Source organism: Sordaria macrospora, chromosome 1 (genome assembly GCF_033870435.1).
Source record: "Sordaria macrospora chromosome 1, complete sequence".
NCBI classification, from domain to species: Eukaryota; Fungi; Ascomycota; class Sordariomycetes; order Sordariales; family Sordariaceae; genus Sordaria; species Sordaria macrospora.
Genome location: NC_089371.1, coordinates 5,216,097 through 5,242,240, shown reverse-complemented (window position 1 = coordinate 5,242,240; position 26,144 = coordinate 5,216,097). Strand labels below are relative to the sequence as shown.

The window sequence follows — 26,144 nt, the reverse complement described above, 5'->3', positions numbered from 1 at the left end:
GATCACCATCACCGATGGGTCATTATCCAGGACCCAAAGACTAACCTGTTCCGGAAGTTGCACAGACCTCTTTCCGTCGCAAGATACATTCCGCCAGCAAACGTTCTATGCAACCCAGAATACATCAATTCACCCAAAAAGCCCCCTTCTGGGCCGGCCGAATTGCAACTAGGGGTTTCCTAGCAGTTGCTGAGTAGCTAGAGTGAATGTATTTGCAATTTCTTTGGTGAGAGGCCTTGAACATCGGATGCGTTGCCAGAACTTAAGGTCTCGTAAGATGTACCGGACTAAATGCTTAGGGTGGACAGGCAGTAGCTTCTTAAAAGCTCATTCAGGAATTCATCCTAGTTCACAGGCGCGAACTATCAAGTTGATATGTACCTCTGCTCAATCTCTTTCTTACTAGAGGTAACACTAACGCATCTTGTCACCTGCCCTATAGTACTCAGATAACAATATCCCAACACTCCTCCTCCTCATCCTTCTCCTCCCCTTCCTTCTCCTCCTCATCCTTCTCCCCTTCTTTCCATTTCCAATTTCCAATTTCCTACCTCAAAACCAAACTCTCTTCTAAGAGCAAAGATGTATACTACAAGTTAAGACTTTTTGAACATTGAACAGATGAGAACGACCTTCTTCCTTTTCCAACTTGACCCGTCATCACCTCACCCCATCTCTCATCCTGATGACGATAAACAAGGCCAGAAAGCAAAAGAACAGTATCAAAACATTGGATGATGGACCAACGACGGATGAAGAGGATAATTGGGTATTTGCGCTAGTAATAGTAGAGACGGGAGACGGGAGACGAACGAACACAAAAAAGGGATATTGATTTGATAATAAGATAAATAGAGATTCTCGAAACAAAGGTGCACGTTGACTCTATGTAGTATGCTCCCCGCCTCAATGGAACAGGAGCCAGAAACCATGCCGCCTGATGATACCCAAGTAGCGATGCGTAATGCGCGATGGTAGTAGGTAAAAATCGATGGCCAAATTTGGATGATGATGATGATGATGATGATGATGCGAAACAGTTAGGTAAGTTGGCTGTAACCAGGGCCATGCCGCGGCGTGTTGTGAATTATGCTATGTAGGTAGGTTGTACTGTGTAGTAGTAGTGTACGAAGTCGATACAGGAGCGTGTATACTTTTGAGATGCTTCCTTCTTATCCAAGCAGCGATTGAGCAGATGGTGATGATGATGCAGCTTGAATTATTCTTGCTCTGTATCACTTCCATCCAGCGTGTCCACGTCGTCACTGATTGAGTTGCTGTCAGTGGCAGCACCATCGGTGCCCGCTTCTTGGTCCAAAGATCCGTATTTCGCCTTGTATCGCGCGAGCTCGTCCATTTGTTCCTTGAGAGTGCTGAGGACATCGTTCATGGGCGCCCGAAGATCGTTTAGCTTGGTGATGGGTCCGCTGCCAATTGCTATGTGGCGAACAGCGAGCGAAGTGATGCATGTCTGTGAATGGAAAACATTAGTCTCTTGATCTGTTGTGAATGTCTTGTTAGGGGGATCAAACATACCTCGATCCGGCTGATTTGGTGCTCCATGAAGTTAAGAAGAAAGTGGTCCGTAACCTCTCCCGCCCTTTGCTTCATGCGCTCCAATAGCTCGGTCTCTGGTGCCTGAAGTCCGCGAGCATTAGGCTCCTCGAGCGTGCTGCATAGCATTTCAAGGCGCAACGCAACTCGCCACAAACCCCAAATCGTCTCAGGCTCAAACTGTATCTCGCTGTCGGGATCCATAGTCGCCGGCTTAGGTGCGGCAAGAGCGCCAGGCGGCTGCAATGCGGCCGGGTTCTGAGTGCTCTCAGCATGGGCAAGGTGTTGTTCTGTTCTGCCCACAAGAGCATGAGGGTATACCGAGTATACGAGTTCGGGATTCTCAAGACCCTTGAGCTTCTTCTCGCCCATGTCCTTGACTTCAAATCCTTGGCTGCTCAATGCCCGTAGCTCAGCCCGGATGGCCTTGGCAGTGGCATCATCCTCAAAGTAGTCCTCATCAACATCAACTGGCTCCTTGTAGGTTTCAAGGCATCGATGAATCTCCGTAATAAAATCCGACGATACGGTAATCTGCCCTCCGTCAGCGACAGCGGAGATACGAGAAGCCTTGTTGACCATGGGTCCATAGTAGTCCATTCGTCTCGTGACCGGATCTGGCTCAGCCAAGGGTTCACCCCAATGAGCACCCATGCGAACCGAGAGACCTCTGGTGATGAGATTGTTGTTTCGGTCATAGGTAGGCTGGCAGCTGCTGTTACTTAGCACTTCAGGAGGCCAGTCAACTGATAGCAGCTTCATTTGCACGGCGAAGCACCACAACAAGGCAGATGTAGCCGTGGGGAAAGAAACCATGAACGCGTCTCCTTCCGTCTTGACTTCGAAACCACCAATCATCCTGAGCTGTCGACGCATGACATCGTTGTGTAGCTTGATAGCCAACCTCATGGCTTCGGGATAATTTTCCCATAGCTGCGTCGAGTTCTTGATATCGGTGAACACGATGGACAGCTGGCCTGTTGGAGCTGGGACTTCCGCATTAAGGCGTATGAGATTAGAGTCCAGGGGTCCTTCGGCCCGCACCTTCCTTCTCTTGTTCCCGCTCGGCGGCGCATGAGTAGGATCATCTTGCGGCATCGAGAAAGCAGAATTAAACTGTCCCTTGAATCGCTGCGCTTGTCGTTGCTTTAGGTTGGCGACGCCAATCATCATGATCAAGAGCTTGTTCGTTGAACCATAGGCTATCGCAAGGTCGCGAAGCTTCTGAGAAGCCTGCATCAAATCGCTGCGACACTCGCGCGCCACGTCCACGATCAATTCTGGCCGAAGATGCTCCCATAATTCCTTGCTGGCAATGAGCACTGTCTCATCTTTGTCGTCAATGGTGTGCTCGGTGATCTCAGGCGCTGCCTGCACTGCTGGTAACAGCTCAGTATAACCGAACGCACGAGACACGTTGAGAACGTCGTTAAGTCGTCCATTGCGCGAAACCCAGCCTCCAGCATTTCGAATGCGACTGCGCTCAACTGGATCCGCCGGGTCGTGCTTTTTGGTCAGCATCTTGAAGGAACCGTTGGCTTGGATGAGCATGCCCTGTACATCGCCAACGTTGGCGACATACAGCTTCAGCTCGCTCAAATAAGCAACGGTAGCCACGCAGCCCGAATTAAGGTCTTCCTTGGTCAGAACCGTATGGGTATAGTTCCTGCCAGGGTGAGAGTCAAGCCCCCTTTCGTCTGCGTTGTTAGAGAGATTCATCAGAAGCTTGTTGACTGACAAGAAAGTGCGTCTCAAGGCATCCACGGGATTTTCGTTCGGCTTCCCCTTGACTTTCTCAAGCTCTAGTATGAACAGTCTGCTAAACTCTTCATAGAGAAATTTGGCAATCTTCGAACCACCAGTGCTGAGCTCCTTGCCATCGAACAAGGCCACGAGCGTGTCAGTTTCCACAGAGCCCAAGCGAGGTACGACGAGGTCAAAGAGAGACAAGTGCTCATTCTTGCCCAGTGTATCCGCCATACCGTACGGTAGGTAAGCACCAGCCTTCATTTCGGAGGTTCTGACACGGCGGTCTTCTGTCTGGTCAGGGATGTTGGGCAAAGTATGGGTTACTTCCATCAACCCAAGCACACGAAGATTCGTCAGCTTCGAGAAGTCGGTATCGGCAAAATCATCGTCTCTGTAGCTCTGAGGTTGACGGTAATTGTTCTTGATCTCCAATCGCTTGTTGCCAGAAAGGTTCAGGTACCGCAGATCGCGGTTGAAATTCCAGTTCCAATCGTAGGGCACATTGGTGACGTTGTACTTCAGGTTATTGCTACTACAATCCAGAACTTGAAGCTTCTTCGCCCTCGATATTTCAGCCGGTAGGTTGATGAACTTGTTGCCATTGATGTGCAGGGTCTGTAGGAGACAGTGCTCCTCAAGGAAGTCCTCTGCAGGTAAGCTAGTAAGTTCATTGCCAGAAAGATACAACTCCACGAGTTGAGGCCATGACCTGATCGTCCCTTGGGGCATGTCGCTCAAATCGTTGCAGGAAAGGTTCAAAAGTCGAAGTTCAGGGAGGTGCTTGAGCTCTTCGAATACGTCGTCATCTAGCTGGTTGTCCGCAAGATAGAGGTTCTTCAAAGATCCCGAAAACGTGTGGGTGAATCGGTAAGACAGACTGGAGTCTTTCCTAGAGCCGTTGATCGGGGTTATCACTCCACTGCTGCTCTGCGTCGTAGTTCGCGAGACGACGGAGGTCTTGCGCCCTCCTTTGCCATAAAGCGATACCATGGAGCTCTTCCTATTGTCGGGTCCTGATGGCACGGGTGAAACAGCAACGCCGAGGAGTGTACTAGAAGCCTGACTAGGGCGTCGCGACGCATCCCCGTTGAGGTCGTCCGTGCTAGGTGTCTGCGAAATGAGCCCGTTCTGCTTCCCATTCGGGAAGGGATAGGAGCCCGGTGGTGGGCTAGATTCTCCTGGCGCTTGAGGTGCACGCGAGGCAGGCTTAGGAAACTCTGTCAAGATGTTGGAGGATGCATTAAGATGTTCGAGCTTGTTCGCCCACCAAATCTCGTTCGGAAGTTTGCGCATGTTATTCCCGTGGACGTCCAACGTGCGGAGCTCCGTTAGGCAGCCGATTTCAGGAGGAAGCTCTCCCAGGTGATTGTTCGCCATGCTGAGATGGTCAAGTCTCTTAAGGTTACCAATTTGGTTTGGCAAGGAGACGAAGTAATTGGAATCGAGTATCAACCTCTCAAGGTTCATAAGGTTGTCGATTGATTCGTCAATGCTCGCTAACTGGGCATTGGACAGGTTGAGGATCTTGAGGGTGGGAACAGGTGCTTTGACTTCAAACTTAACGATCGGGTTCGAGTTGAGTTTTAAGCTTCGAAGTCTCTCGAATGACCCACTAAATTTGGAGATCTGGTTGTGATCGGCCGATAAGATCTCCAACCGAGGTAGGTCCGAAAGGACGTCGATGGTACTGATCTGGTTGTATTTGATGTCCAACTCCCGAAGGCTGACCAAGTCCCTCACGCTCTCGGATATGGGCCCGGACAGTCGGTTGTTGGTGATAACGAACTTCTCAAGGTTTCTCAACTTCTTCAAATTATCTGGAAGGTTGTTGATCGAATTGAAACTGAGGTCTAGGTCGACGATGGTTTCCAGTTCACAGATGAACGATGGGAAGACGTCGAGAAAGTTGGAAGATATATTAAGTGTCCGTAGTGATTTATAGGCTCCAAGGGTTGGGGGAAGATTGCGCAGACAGTTGTTGGCGAGGTTCAGCTTGAGCAGGCCCGTTAATCTGCTCAGATCACTCTGGTCCAGATCTTGGAGGCGATTGTTTGACACATCTAGGTATGTAAGCTTGCTGGCCGTGGCAAAGCTCTTGGGTAAGGCCTGCGCTTCGTTGTTGTTGTACTTGATGTCCCGAAGAGAAGTGCAAGCCTGTATGAAGTCTCTGGGGACATCTAAGGATAGATTTCTGGACAGGTTGAGGGATACAATCTCTGACGCCTTGCGATACAATGGTACCGGTATGGTTATTAGGTTGCGCCCAGACAGGTCAACGTGATTGAGCTTCTGGTTCCTGAAGTTGATGTCTTGTGAGAACAGATGCATGTCGGCCTCCTTCTCCTTGAGGAAAACCCATCGACAGATGTAGCTGTTGTCTTCTCGACCAATTTCGTCAATGCCATCCTTTTCTTGGTAACCTATCTGCTGGAATAGTCGTTTTTGTATTCTCAAAGGCTGCTCGGCGCTACCCAGGACCCTGAATAAATCGTGCTTCTTGATAAGGAGAGAGTAACTGTCCTGGGCACCTGGAGGGAGATACGTCTTTTTCGCCACTCCCATGATAACGTCCTCAGCTGTCGCAGTCAAGGGCAGGGTCAGCGTAGTCCAGGTGCTATCTGACCTGAAGACACGAATGTAATAGTTGCTCTTCTTCTCCTTCTCCTCGGTAGGTTGACGTGAGCCCAATTCTTCACTTTCGAAGGCCTGAGTGGCGAGGGACTTTTTGTTGTCGCGCACTGCCCAACTGTCCGGGGCAGCCCATGCGCCCTCCGGATCTGCCGTGATCGGGACGATCATCTTTTCTGATTCGCGCCGCATTGATATGCTGTTGTCGAGGGGTGTCATGGGCTGAGGCTTGGTCAAAATGCCTTCCATGTCATTGAGGTTCGTATCGAGATGATAGACAGTTCCACCTCCCATGTGCGTGTCAGTGGGCCCAATGTCCTCGTCCATATCGTCTTGGGGCTGCTTGACAGAGCTCGTTTTCTTGGAGGTAAAAAGTTTCGTGGTGAATCCTGGCGCCGTCGTCTGGCGCACATAGCCAGGGCGGACAGGAACTTCTCGAGGCTCTCGTTGCTCGGTAGGGTCCGAACCGTAGACAGACGCTGGGTAGGCGGATTCGGCGGCGCGCGAAAGGTCCTGTCTCGACGGGCGGTGCACAAGGGTGTGGTTCGAGCCACTCCTAAGGCCCGAGCCATCGTCCTTGTCTTTGTTGTGCCGGCGAAAGCGACCCAAGAGACCCTTTTTGTGCGACGGAGCTGGAGATGCTGTTCCATCGGAAATACTGCTGCCTTTGAGTCCCCGTGTCGCCCCTGTCCAACTAGGAGCAGGACTCTGGGCGCGAGATCGGGTGCCCATCATAGTGCTGGAACCGTTGCGATGGTCCCTCGCGAAGCTAGCTCCCGAATCCTCCCTGCTAAGTGACGGCCTCAATGTCCTTGGATCCTCGTTACTCTTGTTGTGTTTATGGTGACCCGGTAGGTGTACGATGGAATGGCCTGACCGGGCGGAAGACGATGTCTTTGGTGGGTTCTGGGAGCTGTCGATGTATCGATCGCGATCGGGGCCAGTGAGACTTGTTCGAACGGGTGCTTCGCCATAGCGAGCGATGTCCTGTTGATTCGCATGCAATGGTTAGTTACGATGAAAGCATACTCGTGTGGTATTATAACACGGATGTTTAGGTATGGCAGGTAGGAAGGAGTCCAGACAGGAGATGAGTTGCAGGAAATGGCAGGTTTCTCGGGAATAGAACTAAGCAACAATAACACCTCACTGGCAGGCTGTCGTTGTTATTGCTGTATAGAAGATTTCGCAGTCATTATTGCCCTTGATGACTCCTTGTTGAAGTGGTAATGGTTGTGGTTGGTGTGAAGACTGAAGACGGAAGATGACAGGAGGGATCATTCTCACCGCCGACATGTTGCAGGAAGCGTCAAACGAGCGTTGCGTTTGGAGCAAAGAGTGAGACGGACGGCGGCCATTGCCAATGCTGATCCCACTGCTACTCATTCCAATTCGCGATTCCCAAACGGGATAGCTCGGGGTGGAGATAAGAAGGAGAAGAGCCAGAGATAAGATTTGGCGAGGCGTGGGAATGGGGTCAAGCGAGGGTAGTGTGTAGGGTAGCGTCAGGTACTATAGGAGGGTGTAGTGTAAGGATGCTAGTACTACTGTATCTCTTGTACACAGAACACTACCCGACCTTATGAGAGAGAGGGGAAACAGGAACGGGAAGAGGGGAGAGAGGGAGATTGAAGACAGTAGGTAATTACGAAAGTGGAAGGAGTCAAAAATAGAGAGAAGGAGCGAGGCTGTATACATACGTCGGCTTCTTGGTACAGAAACGGCACGACCTCGGGGGCAGGCACTGGGGTGCGCGGTCTCGAGGGCACGGGCGAGGCATCCCTATCTCGTCCGCCAGCAGTCGAGACGGAACCAAAGGTAGAGGGATGGTGATCGGTGGCATTGGAGTAGTTGCGGTCCCGGTGGGAGCGACCGCTGCCTAGGCTGTAAGAGTGCGATCGGTGTTCCTTCCCCGTGGACATGGAGCCCGAGTGACTCGGCTGGGGCAGGCTAATTTCCGACGAATCTCGGCCAGGCCAATCGTCCCGATCGCCAAAAAACTGCTGAAGCTTCTGTAGCCCGCCCCGGGTCTTGGACGTCCGCGACCCTTGGCTGCTCGCCGTGGTCGTGATCGAGGCAATCGACGGCCGCCGCTCATCGTCGTAGTATGCCGAATCCGGAAACTCCATGCTGCCCGCCGACGCCTGCGATGGCCGCGCCGTCATCGGCCGGATCCCCGGCGACAGCTGCGATATTACCGACAGATTATCCGTAGACTCATTGAAGAAGCTGCCGCCCATGGACATGCCGCCGCCGCCGTTGTTTCCCCCCAAGTACGGCGCGTACTGGCCGAGGTTGTTAAAGGCGCCCGACACCGACCCTGCAGCGTGACCCTGCTGCTGTTGCTGTAGCTGCTGCTGACTGTGCGATGACGTTCGACTTCCTCCACCACCGCCCGTGGTATCCAACATGGCCGCCATTTCTCGACGATAACCCCCCAGCTCGCTCATTCTGTGCTCGCGGATTGACGCATTGGACGGTGTAGTGGGCGACTGCTGGACCATGCGCGATCCCCCCGACGAGCCCCCTGTGGGCGATACTTGTTGGTGCTGCTGTGGTGGTTGTTGCTGCGTCGGCGTCTGCTGCGATTGGTACTGGGAAGGCGGTTGAGACTGTGAATGATAGAATTGAAGCGTGGCCTGTGACACAGGGTGCGACCGCGGCTGCGAATGCGACGACTGCGACTGCGACTGCGACTGCGACGACTCGAAATCTCTCGAAGACCTGCTGTAGATGGGCGGCACGACGCATGCACCCGTTAGCTTGAGCTACAAAGGAAGATAGGGCAAGAACAGGCTTGATATGCAAATGGACGATGGGAACGGCGCGGAACGGACGGCAAAGAAGAACGGGGTTTCCGGATAGATGCGGTGACAGTGCAGGACTGTGCAAGCAAGAACTGGATCTGGGTAGGTATCCGTATCACAGAACCGCTCGACGATCACGAACACCCTTTCCCCCGCCCCTCCTCCCCAGGAAAACAGCAAACTGCCTTGCTTCGCTTCAACTCGACTCACCTCGCAAATTGGGTGCCGTCGTCCGTCTTCAAACGCGTCGGCGCGGGCCTGCGCGAACCCTGCGAGGCGGACCGAGATACATTTTGTTGGCCATTTTGGCTGCCACTGCTGCTACTGCTGCCCGCTTGCGGCGGGGACGGCGGTCGTGTCGTCGAGCTGCCCACGCTGCTGGTCGGCGTCAAGGGTACAAGTGGCTTCGCCGTGATGCTGGATCGTGCGCTGTCGGTGCTGGAGCCCATCAAGGAGCTGAAGCGGGAGCCGCCCTCATTTCTCGTCATGGTCACCGGCGGGAGGCGAGCGGAACAAAGGTGCCGACTACTAGGAGACCACAGCCATTCCACGTGAGGAGGATGGAGATGGCCAGTGTTTTCAGGTCATGGCCTTGCCCGATGCTAAGATGGCGTAGACGTGTATGGGCCAACGAAGGATGGGGGACGTTGAATCCCGACAGCCCGAAGACGTTGCTGCTGGCGATATGCTGGGTGTTTTGTTGAGGTGTTCAGCTGAGCTATCTTGTTGGGTGGCTAAGCTCCGCGGCTGCTGCTGGTCTTTGCTGGACCGGCAAATTGATTCTAACCGCCTTTTTGGGGGGATTTGCAGCGAATCGAAAATGGATCAGATGTCGATGTTCACCAGCAGGTGAATGGGCGTAGAGGTCGGTAGAGGTGCGGTGGTAGGTCACTGGCGTATGTACCGAGAAAGGTAATGGAGAGCATGGGTGGGTGGACTGGCGGACTGGGGTTGGTGGGTGAAAAAACGCTCCAGATGGTCCACCATCAGAAACTCGATAATATGTGTCCGGACGGTCCTCATCACTAGCGGTGGTCGGAATTTGGGGCTCCGTTCAGTAGGTACTTTGGCACTACAGCAGATTTGACGAACGATTGGCCCCATAGCAAAGTCTGTAAAGTGCCTCAAAAAGAGCCGGGCAGAGGTAAGATACTCGGTTTCCTGACCGAGTCGTCGCTATGGTCGTGTAACGGTCCCGGAGAGCATCACAAATACTACCTTCTCCCTCGCGAGGTACCGAGCCTCTCTCTGTGTGAGCCGCGTAAGATAACAAGCCTGTCTGGGTCCGAAAGATCCCCGGGCGGTAATATTGCCCATTGCAGACATGAGAAAGAAATGGGGGCTGAGTGACGAGCGAGTGTGAATATCGAGAGAGTTTACACTGTCCCTCTGGTCGTTGAACTTTGAAAGTCGGAGCGGTTTCCAGGCCCGAGGCCCCTCCTCGGCGTCCCAGTTGTCGATAAAAGGTCCAAAGAGTTGGCTGGGGTTCGTTCAGCCATTGTCTATCAAAGCCTCTTTAAGTCAAGTCTCAAATGCTCTTTTGAGCATACATTTTCATATGCGGTTCTAATAATTTCAAGCCGACATGCTTCCTGTTACAGTAAAGCAGCCATACACACTTCCACGGCATATGAACAGCCGGTTCGGGCTTGTACCACCACTCCCATCTGCCATTCCGACTCTCTTAGAGGTACAACTAGCATTATCTCGGTGACAAAACAGAACACATTGAGCTTCCCGTCGGCAGTGCGGGCATCAGGCAGGTTGCTGTGCGCCAAAGCACTGCACCTCCAAAAACCACCCATGTCAAAGTCGGTCGGGTGTTAGTGTCAGGGCACGGATGCGTGGTGGGCACATCGGTAAGCCGCAGTGTACATCGATTTGCAGGGGCCAGGCCAGCATCAACTCCGCTTGGGGGGTGGTGCCCCGCAACACCCTGTCGGCGTCTCGAGGGCTCATATTGGAGGTTGCCCTTGTGAAGCTCACGATGTTCTTAGCTGTTTAGAGTTTGTTAATGGGTGTCTAGAATTGCTGCTTGTCGCTGAAGAGGTAATGCTTGATACCTGCATGCTGAACAGCTGTAAGAACCATGCAATGCTTTGAGGATCTCAACATGAGGTACCGTACGTAAGGTAGGTACTGTGTAGAGGTAGCCTCCCGCATGGTCCCCCGGTCCCCGAACGTCAATGAGCTGTGAGCGCCAAGTTCGCCGTCGCTCGGTACCTCTACCCCGTAAAATAAGGGACCTTGTCTGATCATTAGCCCACGCGGTTCAAAATAGCTACCCGAACACGTGTAGTATCGGGGTGCTCAGAGGTTGCCCCGGCCGGCGAGGGGAACCGATAAAAAGCACACTAAAGTTTAGCCAGGCTTTCCGTTGTTGGGTAGCGGGATTGACTATCTCCATTTCCCACGAACGTCACCCCTAGCGGGCATCCCACGTCTTTTCGGCGACCTTCCATCTTATTCATTTCTTATTAAACAGTCGAAAAGAGTCGAGGTGCTCATATACACTCAGAGCAAAAGCATGCCGAACCGATCTCTAGCTTCGTGCCAGTTCATGGATATCTAGCTATACATACGCTTTTGGCACGCACAGAAGGGAGGGGCTTTTCGCTTGAGTTGGCATGGCATCCCGTGATTCGATTCGATCTAACGATGGGGAGGGACCCCGATGAATGGGTTCCCTTCCCGTGTCTCGCCACAGGTAGCCACGTTCATCAAAATGGCTCGAGAATGGGTAGAGGGTAGACCGCTACTGTTGTCCTAGCTTTCTTTTACCTAACAGACAAAGGAACACAGTCTTGGGAGAGGGGAGAGGAGGGGCTTGTGAATATGCTCCAAGTTTTTGAACTTGGGTCAGAAGCAGCTCATATGCCCGAGAGGACGACTTCAGAACAGCTAGCAATGACTCGGACCAGCTAGCGAGCTTGAGGGGATACACAAAGAAAAAAAAGGAAAAAAAAGAAAGAAAAAAAGGAAAAGTCTGGCCGTTTCGTCTCGAGTGTGCATGAGGGTATGAATGGATGTTTGGCAACAGGCGACGTTCGCAGATCATGTTTTGAAGAGTCGTAGCTCCCATCCAAGTTTTGTGTTTGGTAGTGCCGCTATGGCGGAGCAGTGGGAACTTAATATGTGACTTCGCATGTTTCTATCCTGAAACAAATGGAAACCTCTACAAAGAGAGGCTGTTTCTTCTATAAAAATTTCCTTCTAGCTAGAAGATTACATGACGGCCTGGCAGAAACAGAGGATGTTCAGTGAAGCGGAAAGGGGCTAGGAGATAATGATAACACCGATGTAAGCCCATGGACTGGATGAAGCCTCATGAAGTACCGAGCAGAAAAGGAAAAGAAAAGAAATTTATCCGGTTGACAGATATTTGGTCTCCTCGTCCCAATATCTATGGCGTGAACGTCGGCACGCTTCCCTCGGTAGTGCTTCCGACGACTGACGAAACCCCTATATATTGAGAATTTGGCAACTCTGAAAAGTTCCTGAAGCGGGCTCCAGGAGGAAAGGGCTTTGGCCATTAAATATCGCAGAGTTCCGGATCCACACTAGATAGTGAAGAATCGTCGTCATCCTCATACATGATGTAACCGGTACCATTGCCGTTAGACTTAATGTCGTTGCCGTCCTGATTTGCGCCATTTTGATCATCGGACTTGACCTTATCATTGTCCGAGATGTCAATGACATCATGGTCGTTGGGCATGATCTTTTCTTCCTCGTGAGAGCCGTGCTTTATACTGTCCTGATCCTCGTGCTTGACCTTGCTCTCATCCTCGAGATGAGTCTCGTCTTCGTCTCCGAGTCCCATCTCTTCAGCCTGGATTTCGTCCTCTTCTTCGTCTTCATACAAGACGTGGTCTGCATCTTCTTCGTTCAGAAGCTCTCCTATCCATATGCTGTCCTTCATGATAGTCCTTGCCTGTTCCGCTGTCAATTTCTCATCAGTTTTCTCCTTGTCTTCCATGATCAGCCGCACGGCCAACTCTGGGACCAACACGGATTGTACGTAGACCATGTAGCCACGCGCGGAGACCAAACGATCTTGTACTGCTCTCTTCCGTAGCTCTGCCGAGAACTTGTTGACGATGTGTTCCGACATAACTCGCAGACCGCGCATGCCATAGTAACCAGGAGTCAGGTTGGCATCGGATTTCATTAGAGTCTTGTTCTGACCTGACTTGATTCTGTCGCTGAAGACATTCGCGTAGTAGGATTTACCGCCGTTGAGAATGAAACGAATGAAGTCGTTCTGCTTCCTTATCCGCTTGTCCATCACAGTCCAGTCGATATCCGGATACCCCCTATCTTCCCATTCCTTCTTGGCGGAGCGCTTTTTGTGAGACTGGCAGAATTGTTGTTCTTGATGAAGAGTCATCCTAGTACGCCTCGCTTTAAGCTCGTCCTTGGAGAATTCGTCGAGTTCCTCATCGCAAATTGGGCAGCGGACAACTCGCGAGGTTTCGAATGTAGAAGAGTCCAGGCTCGAAAGAAGCGAATCTGTTGATCCGAGCATCGTGGTATCTGCCGCTCCAAGCTCCAGTGTCTCATCGTCTTCCAAGTCATAGGCAGATGACATGTCCCCCGTCTCCCGAGAGGGCTTGCGTGGTGGTTTCGCCCGCCTTATTTTTCCCTTCTCCTTGGGCTTCTTTGTGGGCGAGGCCTGGTCTCCTGATGGCGCACCGAATGACTTTGGAAGACGGAGTTTGGGACTGGGACGCTCCGGTATCTCGACTTTCGGCGGTATTTTAAATTGTGCGCTTGGTTTGGTGGATGAGGTGGGAGTTCGTTGCTTTTGAGCTGCTATATGATTCTTATTCGGAACCATGGGATCGGTTTTCGTCGCTGATGCTTTGGCCTTGCTTTTATATGCTGACTTGACCCGGTATCCTGCCGTTCGATTAAGAGTCCCCCATTGCTTCTCCATCATGGCGTCCATATCGGTGTTCAAGTGGCTCCCCAAATCCTTACTCTTATGTGTCTGTGTCTTTGGTTTCTTCTGAGGTTGATGGCCCTCGATGTCATCCTCGATCAGATCATCGTATGCTCGCTTACTACTAGCCGACGCACGCGTGTTCCTTTCGCCATTGCCAGATCCATCTCCTTCCGTACGAGATACAGCCTCGTCCTCAGATGTGGTAATCTTATCACCATTCGGAGCTGACGAAGCAGTCTTCTTTGTCTGTTGCCCTCGCATGAAGTCTGAGTGAATATCTCCCCTATGGGATAACGGGTTGTCGTCGTCGTCGTCGTCACTGCTGCTCATAGGAGGGTCATCATCGTTTGGTACTTTTTTAGACTTCGCGATGTCTCCGGTGACTGGATCGTGACCATTGTCGCTAGATGACTGAAACCTGAAGAAAGACATATTCTGAAGCTTCTTCACAGCCGAACAGTACTCCTCGTCACGTTGAGTTTTCGTAAACTGCGGAATAAACGTATCGCTGCTTTTCTCGGATACTGAACTGCCAATGCCGTTGGCTGACGCTCCCAATCTGGGGACCGGTACGTTCGCGGCCCGCGTATCTTCAGATAACACTTTCCCGTTCTCGGAACCCGCAGGCCTTCTAAAAGTCGATAGAAGCGATTGTTCAAGTGGTTGATTTCTACTCAGTCCAGCACGGCGTTGAGTTTGGACGTTGTTCATACCAACCATAACGATGGTGAGAAATCAGCGTCTTGCTGGTTCTGACGACCGTTTGTTCAAGAGTGGAAGCTGATTTTTGCAGAACTAGAGTTCTGGATCAACCAAGACCCGATGGTGGACCGTTCGGCGTCAACCTGGCCGCCGGAAAGCGCAAAGGGTTTTGCGATGGATAACAGAGGTGAATAAATGCTGGACGATTTCCGAGTGCATGGAGGAATGGCCCCTACATATAACCTTTGCCATGATCGTTAGTTTTATGGCTAGTGAAGCGAAGTGTCATGATACCTACCTACCAAACTTATGGGATTTCTGAATTGTTCACCTGCATCTCAGTTGGTATTCTTCGAATAGAAAACGCGACGATATTTCCCGGATGTTTCCCGGATACATCACGCATATGTCCCGACAAGGCATCAGTTGCGACTTGTGACCAGTCGAAGGACTGGATGGAGACGCTTCCTCTCTCCCGTCGTGTAATTGGCGGGGCCGTGGGCCGCTCCTGCCCCCTGTCAACGTGCATGATAGGCGGCGCAAACAGCACTATAGCTCCAGCGCATCACACCCGACTTGAACTTCCCGTCGTACCAAAGGTAGCTCCAGAACAACAAAAGCCAGAACACATTCGTGCACGAGAACGACAACCTGATCCGACGTCGATTCAGGCCAAATTCTCTTAGCAACAGGATCAACTTTCGAGAACCTCAGGACTTGTAGCGCATAGACCAATCGACACAGATGGCGTCCAGCCGAAAGTATGCTGCCCTGCCGGACCTGGTAAGCCCACCTACTACTGAAGCTCAGCAAAACGAACTGGTTGCTAACTACACCGCAACCAAGGATTCCGCGCCAGATATCTACGAAACACCAGAACTCACTGACGACAATTCCACAGTTCCGGTGAGCTGACTCACAGCTGTCCCATACGGCGCAAAACTGACCATGTCCCAAGCCTACAACTGTGAGGTCGCCCTCCGATAACGAGTTCGATGAGGAAGATGATGATTCCGCCGCCATCTCCCGGTCGCGTCTCCGGATCGATGAGGCCCGTTCGAGGTTCATGCCTGCTGCAGTAGACGCCAGCGATGTCGACTTCTCAGACCGGCTCAACAGCAAGAGAAAGTCCTACAAGACAGCAAGTCGGCGACAACGGATACTAGAGGATGGCACCGAGGAGCTTGGCGACCTAAGCGACGAGGATGACGCAGAAAATCTGGCGAGAAAGCTTGCACGACTAAAGCGCGAAATCGAGGAAGCTAAGGAGGAGTACGAGAAGCAGAAGGCAGCGTCAGAGCAACCCAAAGTAGATGCGGCGGGCCAGGACGAGGAGGAGCTTGAATCCCTGAGCAGGACCTTGGATGAGATGTCAAAGCTCGATGACCTGCTTGCGCCCAGGACTACTTCCGCAGGACCAACTAAGTCTGTTCGCATCGACGAGGGACCGCTAGAAGCAACAGAAGGCTCCGCGAGCTACACCGTCACCTATGCGCCAACCTACGAGGAAACACATGCGCTAGCAAAGGCAGCCGACTTTGACCACCGACTTGTCATTCTGGAGAAGGCCATGGGGGTTGGGTCCCCAGAGATGCCCGAGTTCGACTCGAACGGCCTGCCGAGAGCGATACTACCGATTCTGGAGACTCTCCACAGTCAAGTCAAGACCTTGTCCGAGGCGTCGACATCCTCGTTGGACAGCATCACCCGCAGAGTCCGTACCTTGGCACAGGAGGCCGAAAGTCTCGAGAAAGCTCGCAAAAATGCAAAGGCAGCTCAGGAGGCGCTTGCATCGACGGGTGCGACACCAGTGACAGATCCAACTGCGGCCGAGGACTCGGAGCTGACGACTAAGATCAACGCCCTATACGGAACCATCCCAACGATCGAGAACCTGACACCTCTACTGCCCCCTCTGCTAGACCGTCTAAGGTCTCTCAGGGTGATTCACGCCGATGCCGCCACAGCATCGGAGACGCTGTCACGTTTGGAAGCAAAGCAGGCCGATATGGCGGGTGATATTCAACAATGGAGGGAAGGCCTCGAAAAGGTTGAGACAGCCATGAAGGATGGAGACGCTGCCATGGTTAAGAACATGGACGTTATGTCGGGCTGGATTAAGGAGCTGGAGGCGAAGATGGCGAAGCTGAACTGAAGGCCATGGATGTCTGTTGCGCCCAAGTATGATACCCAATATCTAGGTGAAATGGCTATCGCGTACCTACTCCATGTCACTTGTCACTGCGAGAGCCCAACCAAACTCGGGCGCATCGCTGTGTGATCTTCTTCGAGACATGTGAGTATGCTGAAACCTGAGGTTGAAATGTGCAGCTTCAAGCACCTTTGGTAGGTCCATACATGATCACACCGGCGCACAAATATCAAGCAAGCTACCAATTGGTACTTGGAGATGAGAACCCTGACGACCCAAAGCTCCAAGGTTTCGTGGAGCTTCCATCTTCAATTGAAGATCCACTTAACAACCAATGAGGTGGGTCCTTGGCCGACGACACTTGGACCCACTCACGGCCATTGATAAAAGGTTGAGTTCTGCAATCAGCACAAAATTTTCCTCCTGCACACTCTTCTCCAAGTTCTCTGGCAGCGACTCCTCAACGCCTGGCTTCAGTTTCTCCAAGTGGAAGATGACGATGGTCTCGTGAAGACTGTTCCTGCCGAGACCCAATGGGCTCTTGCAAAGCTGTTATTATGCTTTGAGAAGTTGCTCTCGTCACTAGTGCGATCTACACGTGACGGAGACCAGTTCGACGATGCGCCGGTCTTGAAGCTCAGAATTTCCGAGCGAGATGACGCATTTCCTAACGGAACAACCACCAGCAAACCTTCAATTGGTAAGTTTACACTCCAAACCACTCCTCAATTGGTTTTCCTACACCACCGGCTCGGATGATGCATTAAATTATTTGCTACTCTGAAGTACATTGATGTCTCAATAATCACCAAGATCTCTGACTATCCAGCCACCAATCACTTCGTCTTGCATCTTCATGATCGCTTTGTGTTCAAGAAGGCTAACAGGATAAAAGTTTCGACAGGATCTGATCATCTGCGATAGCAAAGATGAGCGCGCCGAAGCCCCCAGCGGGGCACTTCAACATCCTTTACTTCGCAAGTGCTAGCTCCCACACGGGCAAGGATATGGAAGCTCTGCCGGCGCCGCTGCCCTTGCGGAAACTCTTCGACACACTCGAGGAGCGGTACCAGGGTATTCGGGAAACGGTGCTTGATCACAGCCTGGTCACGATAAACTTAAGCTACGTGGACATGCCGAGCAGTGAGGATGAAGACGTTGTTATACAAGAGGGGGACGAGGTGGCCATCATTCCTCCTGTCAGCTCCGGTTGAGAGACGGCAATACGTATAGACTCTGTCCCTATGTACAAAGAAATAGAAATCAGTCTTTCAACTACAGAATATGTCCGTCTCGTGAAGCTTTCTATGCCCTCTTTCATGCGTGTTGTTATTAGAGAACGCCATCTGTTTCAACCCGGTCCGCAGATTCCATTCCAGAACCCCCTCCACACTGGAATGTGTGTTTGTGTCGCACACGGGAACGACGCCTTGCAAGACCATCATTCTCTTTTGAAATACACTGGCTGATTGGAATGATATCATTCCTCACAGGAGCAAAACGGTTGCGATCGGCCAGATGTCGGAATGTCCCCCCTCCTTCCGCTGTTCCCGTCGCTAACATAGCTGCCGCCCGCTGACACCTACCCCGCAATCACGGTCAACTGTACGCGAGCTGGAATGAGCTGTACCCAACGCTGCCGTAGTCACCAGTGGAGTAAACTGTTAGCAGGCCAACCCTCGTCTTACCTCCTTAATTGCTTGTCCACCGGGCGCCCCGTACGCTTCATATTACACCGGACCCGGCACCGCAAGGGGGTTATTATTGTAGTCCACCCCCCTCGTTGCTACCTTACCTCTCTACTTGTAAACAACATCACGAGAAGCTCAGATCATACGAGCCCAACTTCATCTTCGATACCCAAGACAAACAACCTCCCACTACCTTACGCAAACCACCTGTCAGCACATCTCGAAATCGAAAACCATGGCGTCGTCGCTCAGAGAGCTCGAGGCCGATCCGGCCCTTTACATCTACACCTCCCTGACGGCCGGCTCATCGCACATCGTGACGGCCACCTCCCGGCTCGAGACCATCCTACGAGCCAACCGCATCCCCTTCAAGGCCGTCGACATGGCCACAAACGACAAGGCGCGCATGCTCTGGAGTCGTCGTGCCGGGAAGGACCCTAACGGCCGTGTGCGCAAGCTGCCGGCTTTGGTTCAGGAGGGTTTCGTCGTGGGTGTAAGTTAGCTTCAGTGTCACACCACTCACACCACCACCACAAACCACCAACAACCTTCCCTTCCCAACCAGCCAAGCCAAGCTCCTATCTTTTTAGAGAAAGTGAACAACTTGGAATTAACTTTGTGACAAACAGGACATTGTTGAAATCGAAGAATGGAACGAATACGGCGAGCTCAAGCAACACGTCACCATCTTCCAAGACGAATTCACCCAGCCGCCCATCGGTTCCGTCCCTCCCAAGCCCAAGTACGGCAAGAAGAAGAAGAAGGCGGACGCGGACGCCTCCAGTGCTGCTGCTGAAGCGAGCGGTGGTGGTGGTGGCGCAACCACATCAAAAGCCAAGAACAAGAAGAGCGCGACAGAGTCCTCCTTCTCTGATGCTGGTGCTCAGAATCAGATGGCAGCGTCTTTGCCGATCCGTGCCCTAGCCGAAGAAGCCGCTGCGAAGGCCAAGGAGAAGGTAGCAGCTGCGGCAAAGGCTGCGACGAAGGCTGTCAGCAGCAGTAGCAGTGCGGTGGAGACGAAACAGGAGGATAAGGAGAAGGAGGAGGATACCAAGAAAGACGACGACGACGACAAGAAGGTGGAGGGGGAGAAGGAGATGGAGATGGAGAAAGAAGCCGAAAAGCCAGCAGCAACAGCAACAGCAACAGCAGCAGCACTAGCACCATCCGCGACCATCGAGCCCGCTGCTGCTGCTACTTCCGCAAGCAAGACCCCCAAAGCGGCGACGGTAGAAGAAGAAGGAGAGGACTTAGAGGCTGGGAAGAAGGCCACACCAAACCCAACAAGCAAAAGCGAAAAGGAGCCAGCAGCAGCAGCAGCAACAAAAGTAGAAGACCCGGCAACGACGAAACCAGCAACAGCAGAACCCTCGACCTCCACAACAACCACAACCAAACCGATCCCAATCCCAACTCCCAGTTCTCCCGCAGCTGCTTCTTCTCATCAACCTCCAATTCCAGCGGCGGCATTCGGTCTCCAATCACCCACCTCAGGCGGGTGGAAGGACGACAGCGGGGCGTTCCGGACGGTGCAGTCGCCTACGTCGACAACGTGGCAGCCGACGGACGTGGACGCGCCGATCACCTCGTTGCAGGGCGCGCTGATAACTAGTGCGTCGGAGGAGGAGATTAAGGAGATTGAGAGGGCGCAGACGATCAAGGAGGTTCCTGATGAGGAGGTTGAGGAGTAGTAGGTGTACCTACGTAGGAAGGGAGGGTTGTAGGTGACTCGATAATCAAACTAAGTCAATCAAGTATAATATTATTCTGTTGATATCCAGTCGGTAGAGTAGCGCAGATAAGTCATAAGAAACCACTCACATACATACATCTACATCTAGTACACGGCTCCTGGCGAATGGCCGTGAGAGCTCAAATGTTCTCCATCATCGTCTATGGTTGTCTGCTTATTTACTTTGGTCCTTCCTCCGTTTAATGCACACCCCCCTATTTTCTATAGATATATATCCAAAAAGGTAGTTTAGGTAGTGTAGTGTAGTCCCATTCCGTCTCTTATTACGTACATGCCTCTTTCTTCCCATGCTATACAAAATCATACCTATAGGTATCTCATTCCCCGACCCCTAATCACTACCCGCCTGAACCTAGTCATACAACCCCTCATCCTCATCCCCTCCCGCCTCCTGGAAAGGCGAGACAACCTCCTTGCCCTTGCCCTTGCCCTTACCACTGACTTCATGATCCACCGCCTTTCCCTTTCCCTTGCGGTCCTTCTTCGATCCACCATTCGATCCGACATCATCTTCATCTCCCATAGTGATAGCCAGCGTACCATTGTTCCCGTTCTCCCCATGTCCATTAATCCCATTTGTCTCCCCCTCCTTCTTTTTGTCTTTAGTCCCCTCAAACATAGCCCTAACCTGCTCATAATGCTCCAGTTCACCCGCGCTCACCGACGGAATCAGTTCCTTATGGGCATCTAAAAAGTCTTGCTCGGTGACCATGACGGAAATATCCTCCTTGGTGGCGTAGTGGTCGAAGAAGTAAGCGGTCGACACCTGCTTGCCCTCAGGCCCGGCGGCCGCGTTGAGTTCTTTGATCTTGGTGTCGACGAGCGTGGCCTGGCGCGTGACGGCCTTGAGCATGGCGTCGGAGCAGAGGGCATAGAAGTCGGCGCCCGTGTAGGTGAAGGGGAGACACTCGGCGACGGCGCGGAGGGAGACGGTTGGGTGGAGGGTGAACCTTTGGAGGAGTAATGCGTTAGTTAGGTTTTGAGAGGGGGGTGGTGGGAGGGGAAAACGGGAGAGAAAGGGAAAGAAGATAATACGTACTTCCTAGTCAAAGCCTCCATGATAGTCACCTGCTTGTCGTGCGTGTCCGAGACACCCAGGTACAGCATCTTGTCGAAGCGACCGGGTCTCAGCAGCGCCTGATCCAACAGATCAGGTCTGTTGGTCGCACCAATGACGAACACGCCGCCTCCACCTTCGCCGCCCGACATGCCGTCGAGCTCAGCCAGCAACTGCGATACGATACGGTCCATGACACCACCGCTGTCGCCCTGGTTACCTCTTTTGGGCGCGACGGAATCCAACTCGTCGAAGAAGACGACGCAAGGGCGGGCGTCGCGAGCACGCTGGAACACCCTCCGCACGTTGGCTTCGGACTCACCAATGTACATGTTCAGCAGCTCGGGACCCTTGACGGAGAAGAAGTTGAGGCTGTACTCGGTGGCGATGGCCTTGGCCAGCAGCGTCTTGCCGGTACCGGGAGGTCCGTAGAACAAGATGCCGGAGCGCTTCTTCATGCCCTTGGCGAACAGCTCGGGGCGCTCGAGCGGCAGCTGGATGGTCTCCGTGATGGCGTCCTTGACGTTGCCGAGACCACCGACGTCGTCCCATGTGACGTTGGGGATCTTGGGGGCGCCGATGGAATCGGCAAAGTTCTTGCGGGCGGCGTCAACGGCGAGTTCGAAATCCTGCTTGGTGAGACCGGAGGCGGCAGGGCCACCGGCGAGCTGGACGTCACGGAAGGTGATGCTGCCCGTTGACTTGGCGGTGAGCTTCTCGAGGCGGGATCGCTGGGCAACCAAAGCACGGTCAACAACATCAACGAGATCGCCTGCTACGAGAGCGGCGGTCTTGAGTGCGATGCCGCTGAGATCCACCTCGGGGTCAAGACCGATGCCGCGGTCGGCGAGGATGGAGCTGAGGATACCCTCTCTCTCTTGCTCGTCGGGAGCATTCATCTCCAACTCATGGGTAAAGAGGGCACGGATGCCGTCCGGGATCTTCTCGACCTCGGTGGTGGTGGCAATCAAAACCCTAGCGTCGGCCAAGATCTCCTTGATGGAAGAAACCATGCGGTCGGCAGTGAGGGCTTCAATGTGGTGGACCAGGAGGACGCATGATTCGGGGCCGCAGCTCATGGCACGTTCGGCACGCGATGTTAGGAAACCGGCAGTCTTGACATCGCTGCCACCTCCGCCGCCGCCATCGTTTACAATGTCATAAGCGTCTATGGCGAACGTGTGCAGGCCAATGTCTGAACAGGCTTGCGTGGCTGTGGCTGCCTTGCCGATGTGCCTCTGCGTCGAGACAAGGAGGATGGCCAGCGGTGGCAGGTTAAGATGGAGCGCTGGTTTGCTGGTGGCGGCAGCCATGAGTTCTCGGAGTTTTCTCCTGAGTGATGAGACATATTGCTTCTCGGGCTCTAGCGTTTGCAGCTGAGCAGGTGACCCGGGGCTTTGGTTGTGCTTGGGAAGCTTCTTGATACCCAGGTAGTACTGCCAGCTGTTTGATATCGTGCCCGGGACGCGGCCTGTGACGGATCCTGTTTGTTCCAGGTGCGTGAGGGAGATGTCTACACAGGCAATTCCGCCCCATGGGTCCTCTTCCTCTTCGCCGTCAACGGTTTCTGTGACATCTTGCTTCAGGGCCTGAACGTGGCCAACCCTGAACCAGGCAACATCATCGTAATGAAGGCTCTGTCCGGGCCGTGTTGCGGCGATCAAACCCAGAACCTCATCGATGGCGGAATCCTCGCCAGGGATTGTACTCTCTTGAAGAGCCTTGCCCAACTGGGTGTCAATGGGCACAGCAATAAGATCCCCAGTCTTGAGAACCCGCAGCCTCCTTGCAAAATAGTGTTTCAGGCCAGCCATGACAGCAGACTGCACGTCCCTCTCGACTGCCGTGGGCGTCCTCACGTGTTGCAGGATCACCTCACGAGCAAATGGTGGCTTCAAGGCTGAGCTGGTCTTGGACTGGGCTGCGACGCCCTTCATTATGGGGTTCGAAGGGCGCTTGATTGGTGATAGACGAAGATACGGAGGGTTGTCCAAGTTTGCGAGCAAAATAGGAGAGGTATAAACCGGTGGGCTCGCCTTTTGTGACTGCGCCTCAAAGAAGGACGAGTTCCGACTATCACTCCTAGAGTGGTGTATCCTGGTCGCCGAGCGGCTCGAGTAACCTTCAGGCAAACCGAAAACCTTCGCGGTTCTCCAGTTGGTCTCGTCTGCTTCTTGTGCCACAAAGCTTCCCAGGCCAAACGCGCCGAGCCCGTTGGAGGGAGGTTCGGAGGCGGCCTCAACTCGTACCCAGTCTCCAGAGAAGCAGCCCACCCTGGTAAGGTCCCTCATATCAACATAGATGCGCGCTTCTTCGTCGTCCTCGGGCGTAGGTTTGGGGTGGAGAAGCTCAGGCGGGATAGGCTTCATCAGTCCCTGCGCCTTGAACAGCCGGCCACGAGGCCGGTCTGGTCTGGCGGTGGTGGCAGTATAACTAGAGATAACTGATCCAGGGCCGTTGGTCTTCCTGCCCCTGACCGTCATAGGGGTGCCCGTTCCTATTGTAGATTGGCCGGTGACCGTAGTGGGCAGGGTGGGGGCTTGAAGGGATATCATTTCGTCCATGGAGTCGTCTGATAGATTATCCTCCTCTTCCCCAACCTGTGGCTCGAATTCGGTATCGTCTGCGTCTGTTTCGGCCGTTTGGCCATCGGTTTTGCCATCGCGTTCGTCCTCGGCCGCCGAAAAGTAGGCATCTTCGTCATCTTCGGTTACTCCGTTCAGTTTGCGGCCCTGTTGCTGTGTTGGCGCAGAGTTGCGCTTGCTCTTGCTTGTGCGCGTTCTCGTCACGATAATCTTTGTGGCAGGGGCGAGAAGACCCTGTGCCACAGGTTCGCAAAGCGTTATCCTTCCCGGGGCCGGAGGCTGGTGGGTAACTGGGTGAGGCGGTAGTGGCAACGGGAAGAGATCCCCAGAGTGGACAATCTTCAAGGTGCCAAGGGCAGTGCGCAGAGCAGCTGTCAAGTGCTCCTCAGGAGTAGCATCGGCGCGGGCCTTGCCCTTCCCGTTGACGGGATGTTCACGGAAGAAGGTACCCTCCCCATTCTCCAGTCTCTTGGCCAGTTCCCCATCGAGGCTTACGAAGACAGTATCCAGCTCAATGGCCGAGACATCCAAGATCAGGATCTCAATGCCACCCTTGTTATGACCGGAAAGCTTCGAGGGCGCAACCTGCTGGAGGTGTGTCGCGAAAGACTGGAGGGCGAGCGACGAGGGCGATAACTGTACGGTGGACGGCGCAACGGTGGAAGATCGTGTGACGGGTATAATAGACCAGTTGTTGGCCTCGGGGGTCTGGCTCGGTGCCCAGGGAGCAATTGCGACATGAACGGTGTCCTGGCTATCTCCATCTGTTAAGGCAGAAAGAATGACCGGTTAGTCGGAGCTCATGATACAAAGACAGAATGACACCGCAATAGGGGCAAACATGTTACATACTAGCCCAGAGATGGGGGAAGAGGTCGGCGAAGAGGTCGGTAGCAATAACACCGACGTCGCCCTTGACATGGGCATCAAGGACCAATTTGGCCGTCAAGGCGGGCTTGTCCTGTCTGCGTCTTCGGACCCTTTTCCTGTTCGCGGCAGGGGTCGAGTTGGGGACGGCCATTGTAGAGGTGCGTCGGTGTTGGTGTAAGACAGAGGCACGGCAGCAAATTGGAGCCGGTGCTCAGGACTTGATATTCGGAGATGGAGTGGCTGGTTCGGCCGCAAAGTGGTAGTCGTCGGCTCCGGAGAGTAAGGTGTTGTGGCTCGGGTCGGTAGTCAGGCAGGTACAATTATTATTTACAGACCATGCCGGTCAAAGTCCCCCACAACCAGAGTGACACTGTAGACTGCCGTGTACCTACACCGCGGAAGTGATTTGGAGTTCAGCTGCAACGAAACACGGCGGAGACGATGCCGAAGCGGAACAGAAGCCAGGGGGCGCGTGGCAACCCGGAACTGAGTGGCTTGAAAGGGGAATTGCGATTTGGAGTACAGCCCGTTGATTCCAGAAGAGATGGCGCCGCAAACACCAAAAGAATTATCAGAGAGAGGAGATGCTGTTCCGTTCGCTACATGTTCGGTTCGGTTGATCCCCAAAATGGCCAAACAGCGCGGTCATTCGCTGGACTCTGTCTTCCCCTGCCACTCCCCGGCCATTCCCCGTCTTCAGCTTCGGCTCCTCCCTCCTCTTTGGCCGAGGCACATGGACGGCGGCCCGTACAGCGGTAAGGAGCTGTTACGTAAAACCGGGGTTAGGGTTTTGTTAGGGTTGGAGATGGTAGTAATCCCAATTAAGCTTGCATCTTCAACCAGGAATTGAAATTCGTCGACTACCATAAGTATTAGCAGTAGATCATATAACACCAAAAAACAGCCAAGGGATCACTGCCTCGAGTTCGAATCTGTTTCCGGTAAATTCATGGGAGCCACTTCGATTGGAATCTGAAGAGCGAAAAATGCAATGAAGAGCTGAACTGATCTCGGCTGAAGTGCCTGGAATTGGATGAAAGCGGCACCAACTCCCAAGTCCACTGCACTGTAGTGTATGGAGATCCGCTCATGTTCGGGCAACTTTCGTCTACAATTTCATTTCTATTTTAAAAATCACCTCAATCGTTCTCGCCACAGATGAGCCGTTAGGGGTCTCTGAAGCCAAGATGTTCTAACCTCATGCTAAGCTTTTTGACTTTCTCCAAGTTGAAGACGAAAGCGTTGATGATGTTCCTCCTTGTGGTGCCTTGACTTGTCAGGGTTCACTTGGCGTAGAATGGCATGGCGCTCCCAGCAAGTTGCATCTCCACATTTCTCACATGTCTCGCCCATGTCATCCCCACATTGCCGCCCACAGCTGCAGTGTGACGCACTTTTCAACATTTGGGCACTTTCCAGACTTTCCGGGCTTTTGGGTTTGGGAACGTGGACTTTGGGGATCATTCAATTGGATGTCCTGTTTCTAGATAAAGAAGCATAGTATCACTCACCCTTGAGTCTGTTTTCTGGCGATACCGTCGAACCCAAGTAGATGGCTGGCCTGTCTATAGAATACACTACTAAGTGGCATCATCTCGAGAAGACATTGAAGACCGGGGGAAGAATCTCGATTGATGATTTCAACTTT

The 26,144-nt window shown here is 53.0% G+C and overlaps 6 protein-coding genes across 6 annotated transcripts; 3 read left to right on the top strand and 3 right to left on the bottom strand.

Moving 5' to 3' along the window:
- Positions 1-226: 226 nt before the first annotated feature.
- Positions 227-9,749, bottom strand: SMAC4_01638 (uncharacterized protein). Its single transcript, XM_003352757.2, has 4 exons — positions 8,949-9,749; positions 7,632-8,658; positions 1,537-6,918; positions 227-1,471 (listed from the first exon to the last, which is right to left on the bottom strand). The coding sequence occupies exons 1-4, from the start codon at positions 9,224-9,226 to the stop codon at positions 1,220-1,222; spliced, it is 6,939 nt and encodes a 2,312-aa protein (XP_003352805.1). The 5' UTR covers positions 9,227-9,749; the 3' UTR covers positions 227-1,219.
- Positions 9,750-12,106: 2,357 nt separating this feature from the next.
- SMAC4_01639 (uncharacterized protein) lies at positions 12,107-14,397 on the bottom strand (the record flags this gene model as incomplete). Its single annotated transcript, XM_003352758.2, has 1 exon — positions 12,107-14,397. One exon carries the CDS (start codon positions 14,395-14,397, stop codon positions 12,271-12,273), a length of 2,127 nt encoding a protein of 708 aa, XP_003352806.2. The 3' UTR covers positions 12,107-12,270.
- Positions 14,398-14,983: 586 nt separating this feature from the next.
- Positions 14,984-16,650, top strand: SMAC4_01640 (uncharacterized protein). The gene is made up of 3 exons (XM_003352759.2): positions 14,984-15,171; positions 15,235-15,294; positions 15,347-16,650. The coding sequence occupies exons 1-3, from the start codon at positions 15,133-15,135 to the stop codon at positions 16,541-16,543; spliced, it is 1,296 nt and encodes a 431-aa protein (XP_003352807.1). The 5' UTR covers positions 14,984-15,132; the 3' UTR covers positions 16,544-16,650.
- A 787-nt stretch (positions 16,651-17,437) lies between these two features.
- SMAC4_01641 (uncharacterized protein) lies at positions 17,438-17,754 on the top strand (the record flags this gene model as incomplete). Its single annotated transcript, XM_003352760.2, has 1 exon — positions 17,438-17,754. Exon 1 carries the CDS (start codon positions 17,470-17,472, stop codon positions 17,752-17,754), a length of 285 nt encoding a protein of 94 aa, XP_003352808.1. The 5' UTR covers positions 17,438-17,469.
- Positions 17,755-18,316: 562 nt separating this feature from the next.
- On the top strand, positions 18,317-20,082 carry SMAC4_01642 (uncharacterized protein). Its single transcript, XM_003352761.2, has 2 exons — positions 18,317-18,724; positions 18,861-20,082. The coding sequence occupies exons 1-2, from the start codon at positions 18,467-18,469 to the stop codon at positions 19,920-19,922; spliced, it is 1,320 nt and encodes a 439-aa protein (XP_003352809.1). The 5' UTR covers positions 18,317-18,466; the 3' UTR covers positions 19,923-20,082.
- Positions 20,083-20,184: 102 nt separating this feature from the next.
- Positions 20,185-25,240, bottom strand: SMAC4_01643 (uncharacterized protein). The gene is made up of 3 exons (XM_066089626.1): positions 24,479-25,240; positions 21,024-24,390; positions 20,185-20,934 (listed from the first exon to the last, which is right to left on the bottom strand). The coding sequence occupies exons 1-3, from the start codon at positions 24,645-24,647 to the stop codon at positions 20,337-20,339; spliced, it is 4,134 nt and encodes a 1,377-aa protein (XP_065945729.1). The 5' UTR covers positions 24,648-25,240; the 3' UTR covers positions 20,185-20,336.
- Positions 25,241-26,144: the final 904 nt, after the last annotated feature.

Excerpts from the sequence above, each read along its gene's own strand:
- SMAC4_01638 (XM_003352757.2), bottom strand. The coding sequence starts at position 9,226 with ATGACGAGAAATGAGGGCGGCTCCCGCTTCAGCTCCTTGATGGGCTCC. Across the intron at positions 8,659-8,948 it reads GACGGCACCCAATTTGCGAG|CAGGTCTTCGAGAGATTTCG; the intron begins GTGAGTCGAGTT and ends GCCCATCTACAG. Across the intron at positions 1,472-1,536 it reads ACCAAATCAGCCGGATCGAG|ACATGCATCACTTCGCTCGC; the intron begins GTATGTTTGATC and ends TTCCATTCACAG.
- SMAC4_01640 (XM_003352759.2), top strand. The coding sequence starts at position 15,133 with ATGGCGTCCAGCCGAAAGTATGCTGCCCTGCCGGACCTG. Across the intron at positions 15,172-15,234 it reads ATGCTGCCCTGCCGGACCTG|GATTCCGCGCCAGATATCTA; the intron begins GTAAGCCCACCT and ends ACCGCAACCAAG. Across the intron at positions 15,295-15,346 it reads ACGACAATTCCACAGTTCCG|CCTACAACTGTGAGGTCGCC; the intron begins GTGAGCTGACTC and ends CCATGTCCCAAG.
- SMAC4_01642 (XM_003352761.2), top strand. The coding sequence starts at position 18,467 with ATGGCGTCGTCGCTCAGAGAGCTCGAGGCCGATCCGGCCCTTTACATC. Across the intron at positions 18,725-18,860 it reads AGGAGGGTTTCGTCGTGGGT|GACATTGTTGAAATCGAAGA; the intron begins GTAAGTTAGCTT and ends TGTGACAAACAG.
- SMAC4_01643 (XM_066089626.1), bottom strand. The coding sequence starts at position 24,647 with ATGGCCGTCCCCAACTCGACCCCTGCCGCGAACAGGAAAAGGGTCCGA. Across the intron at positions 24,391-24,478 it reads CTTCCCCCATCTCTGGGCTA|ATGGAGATAGCCAGGACACC; the intron begins GTATGTAACATG and ends CTGCCTTAACAG. Across the intron at positions 20,935-21,023 it reads ATGGAGGCTTTGACTAGGAA|GTTCACCCTCCACCCAACCG; the intron begins GTACGTATTATC and ends ACTCCTCCAAAG.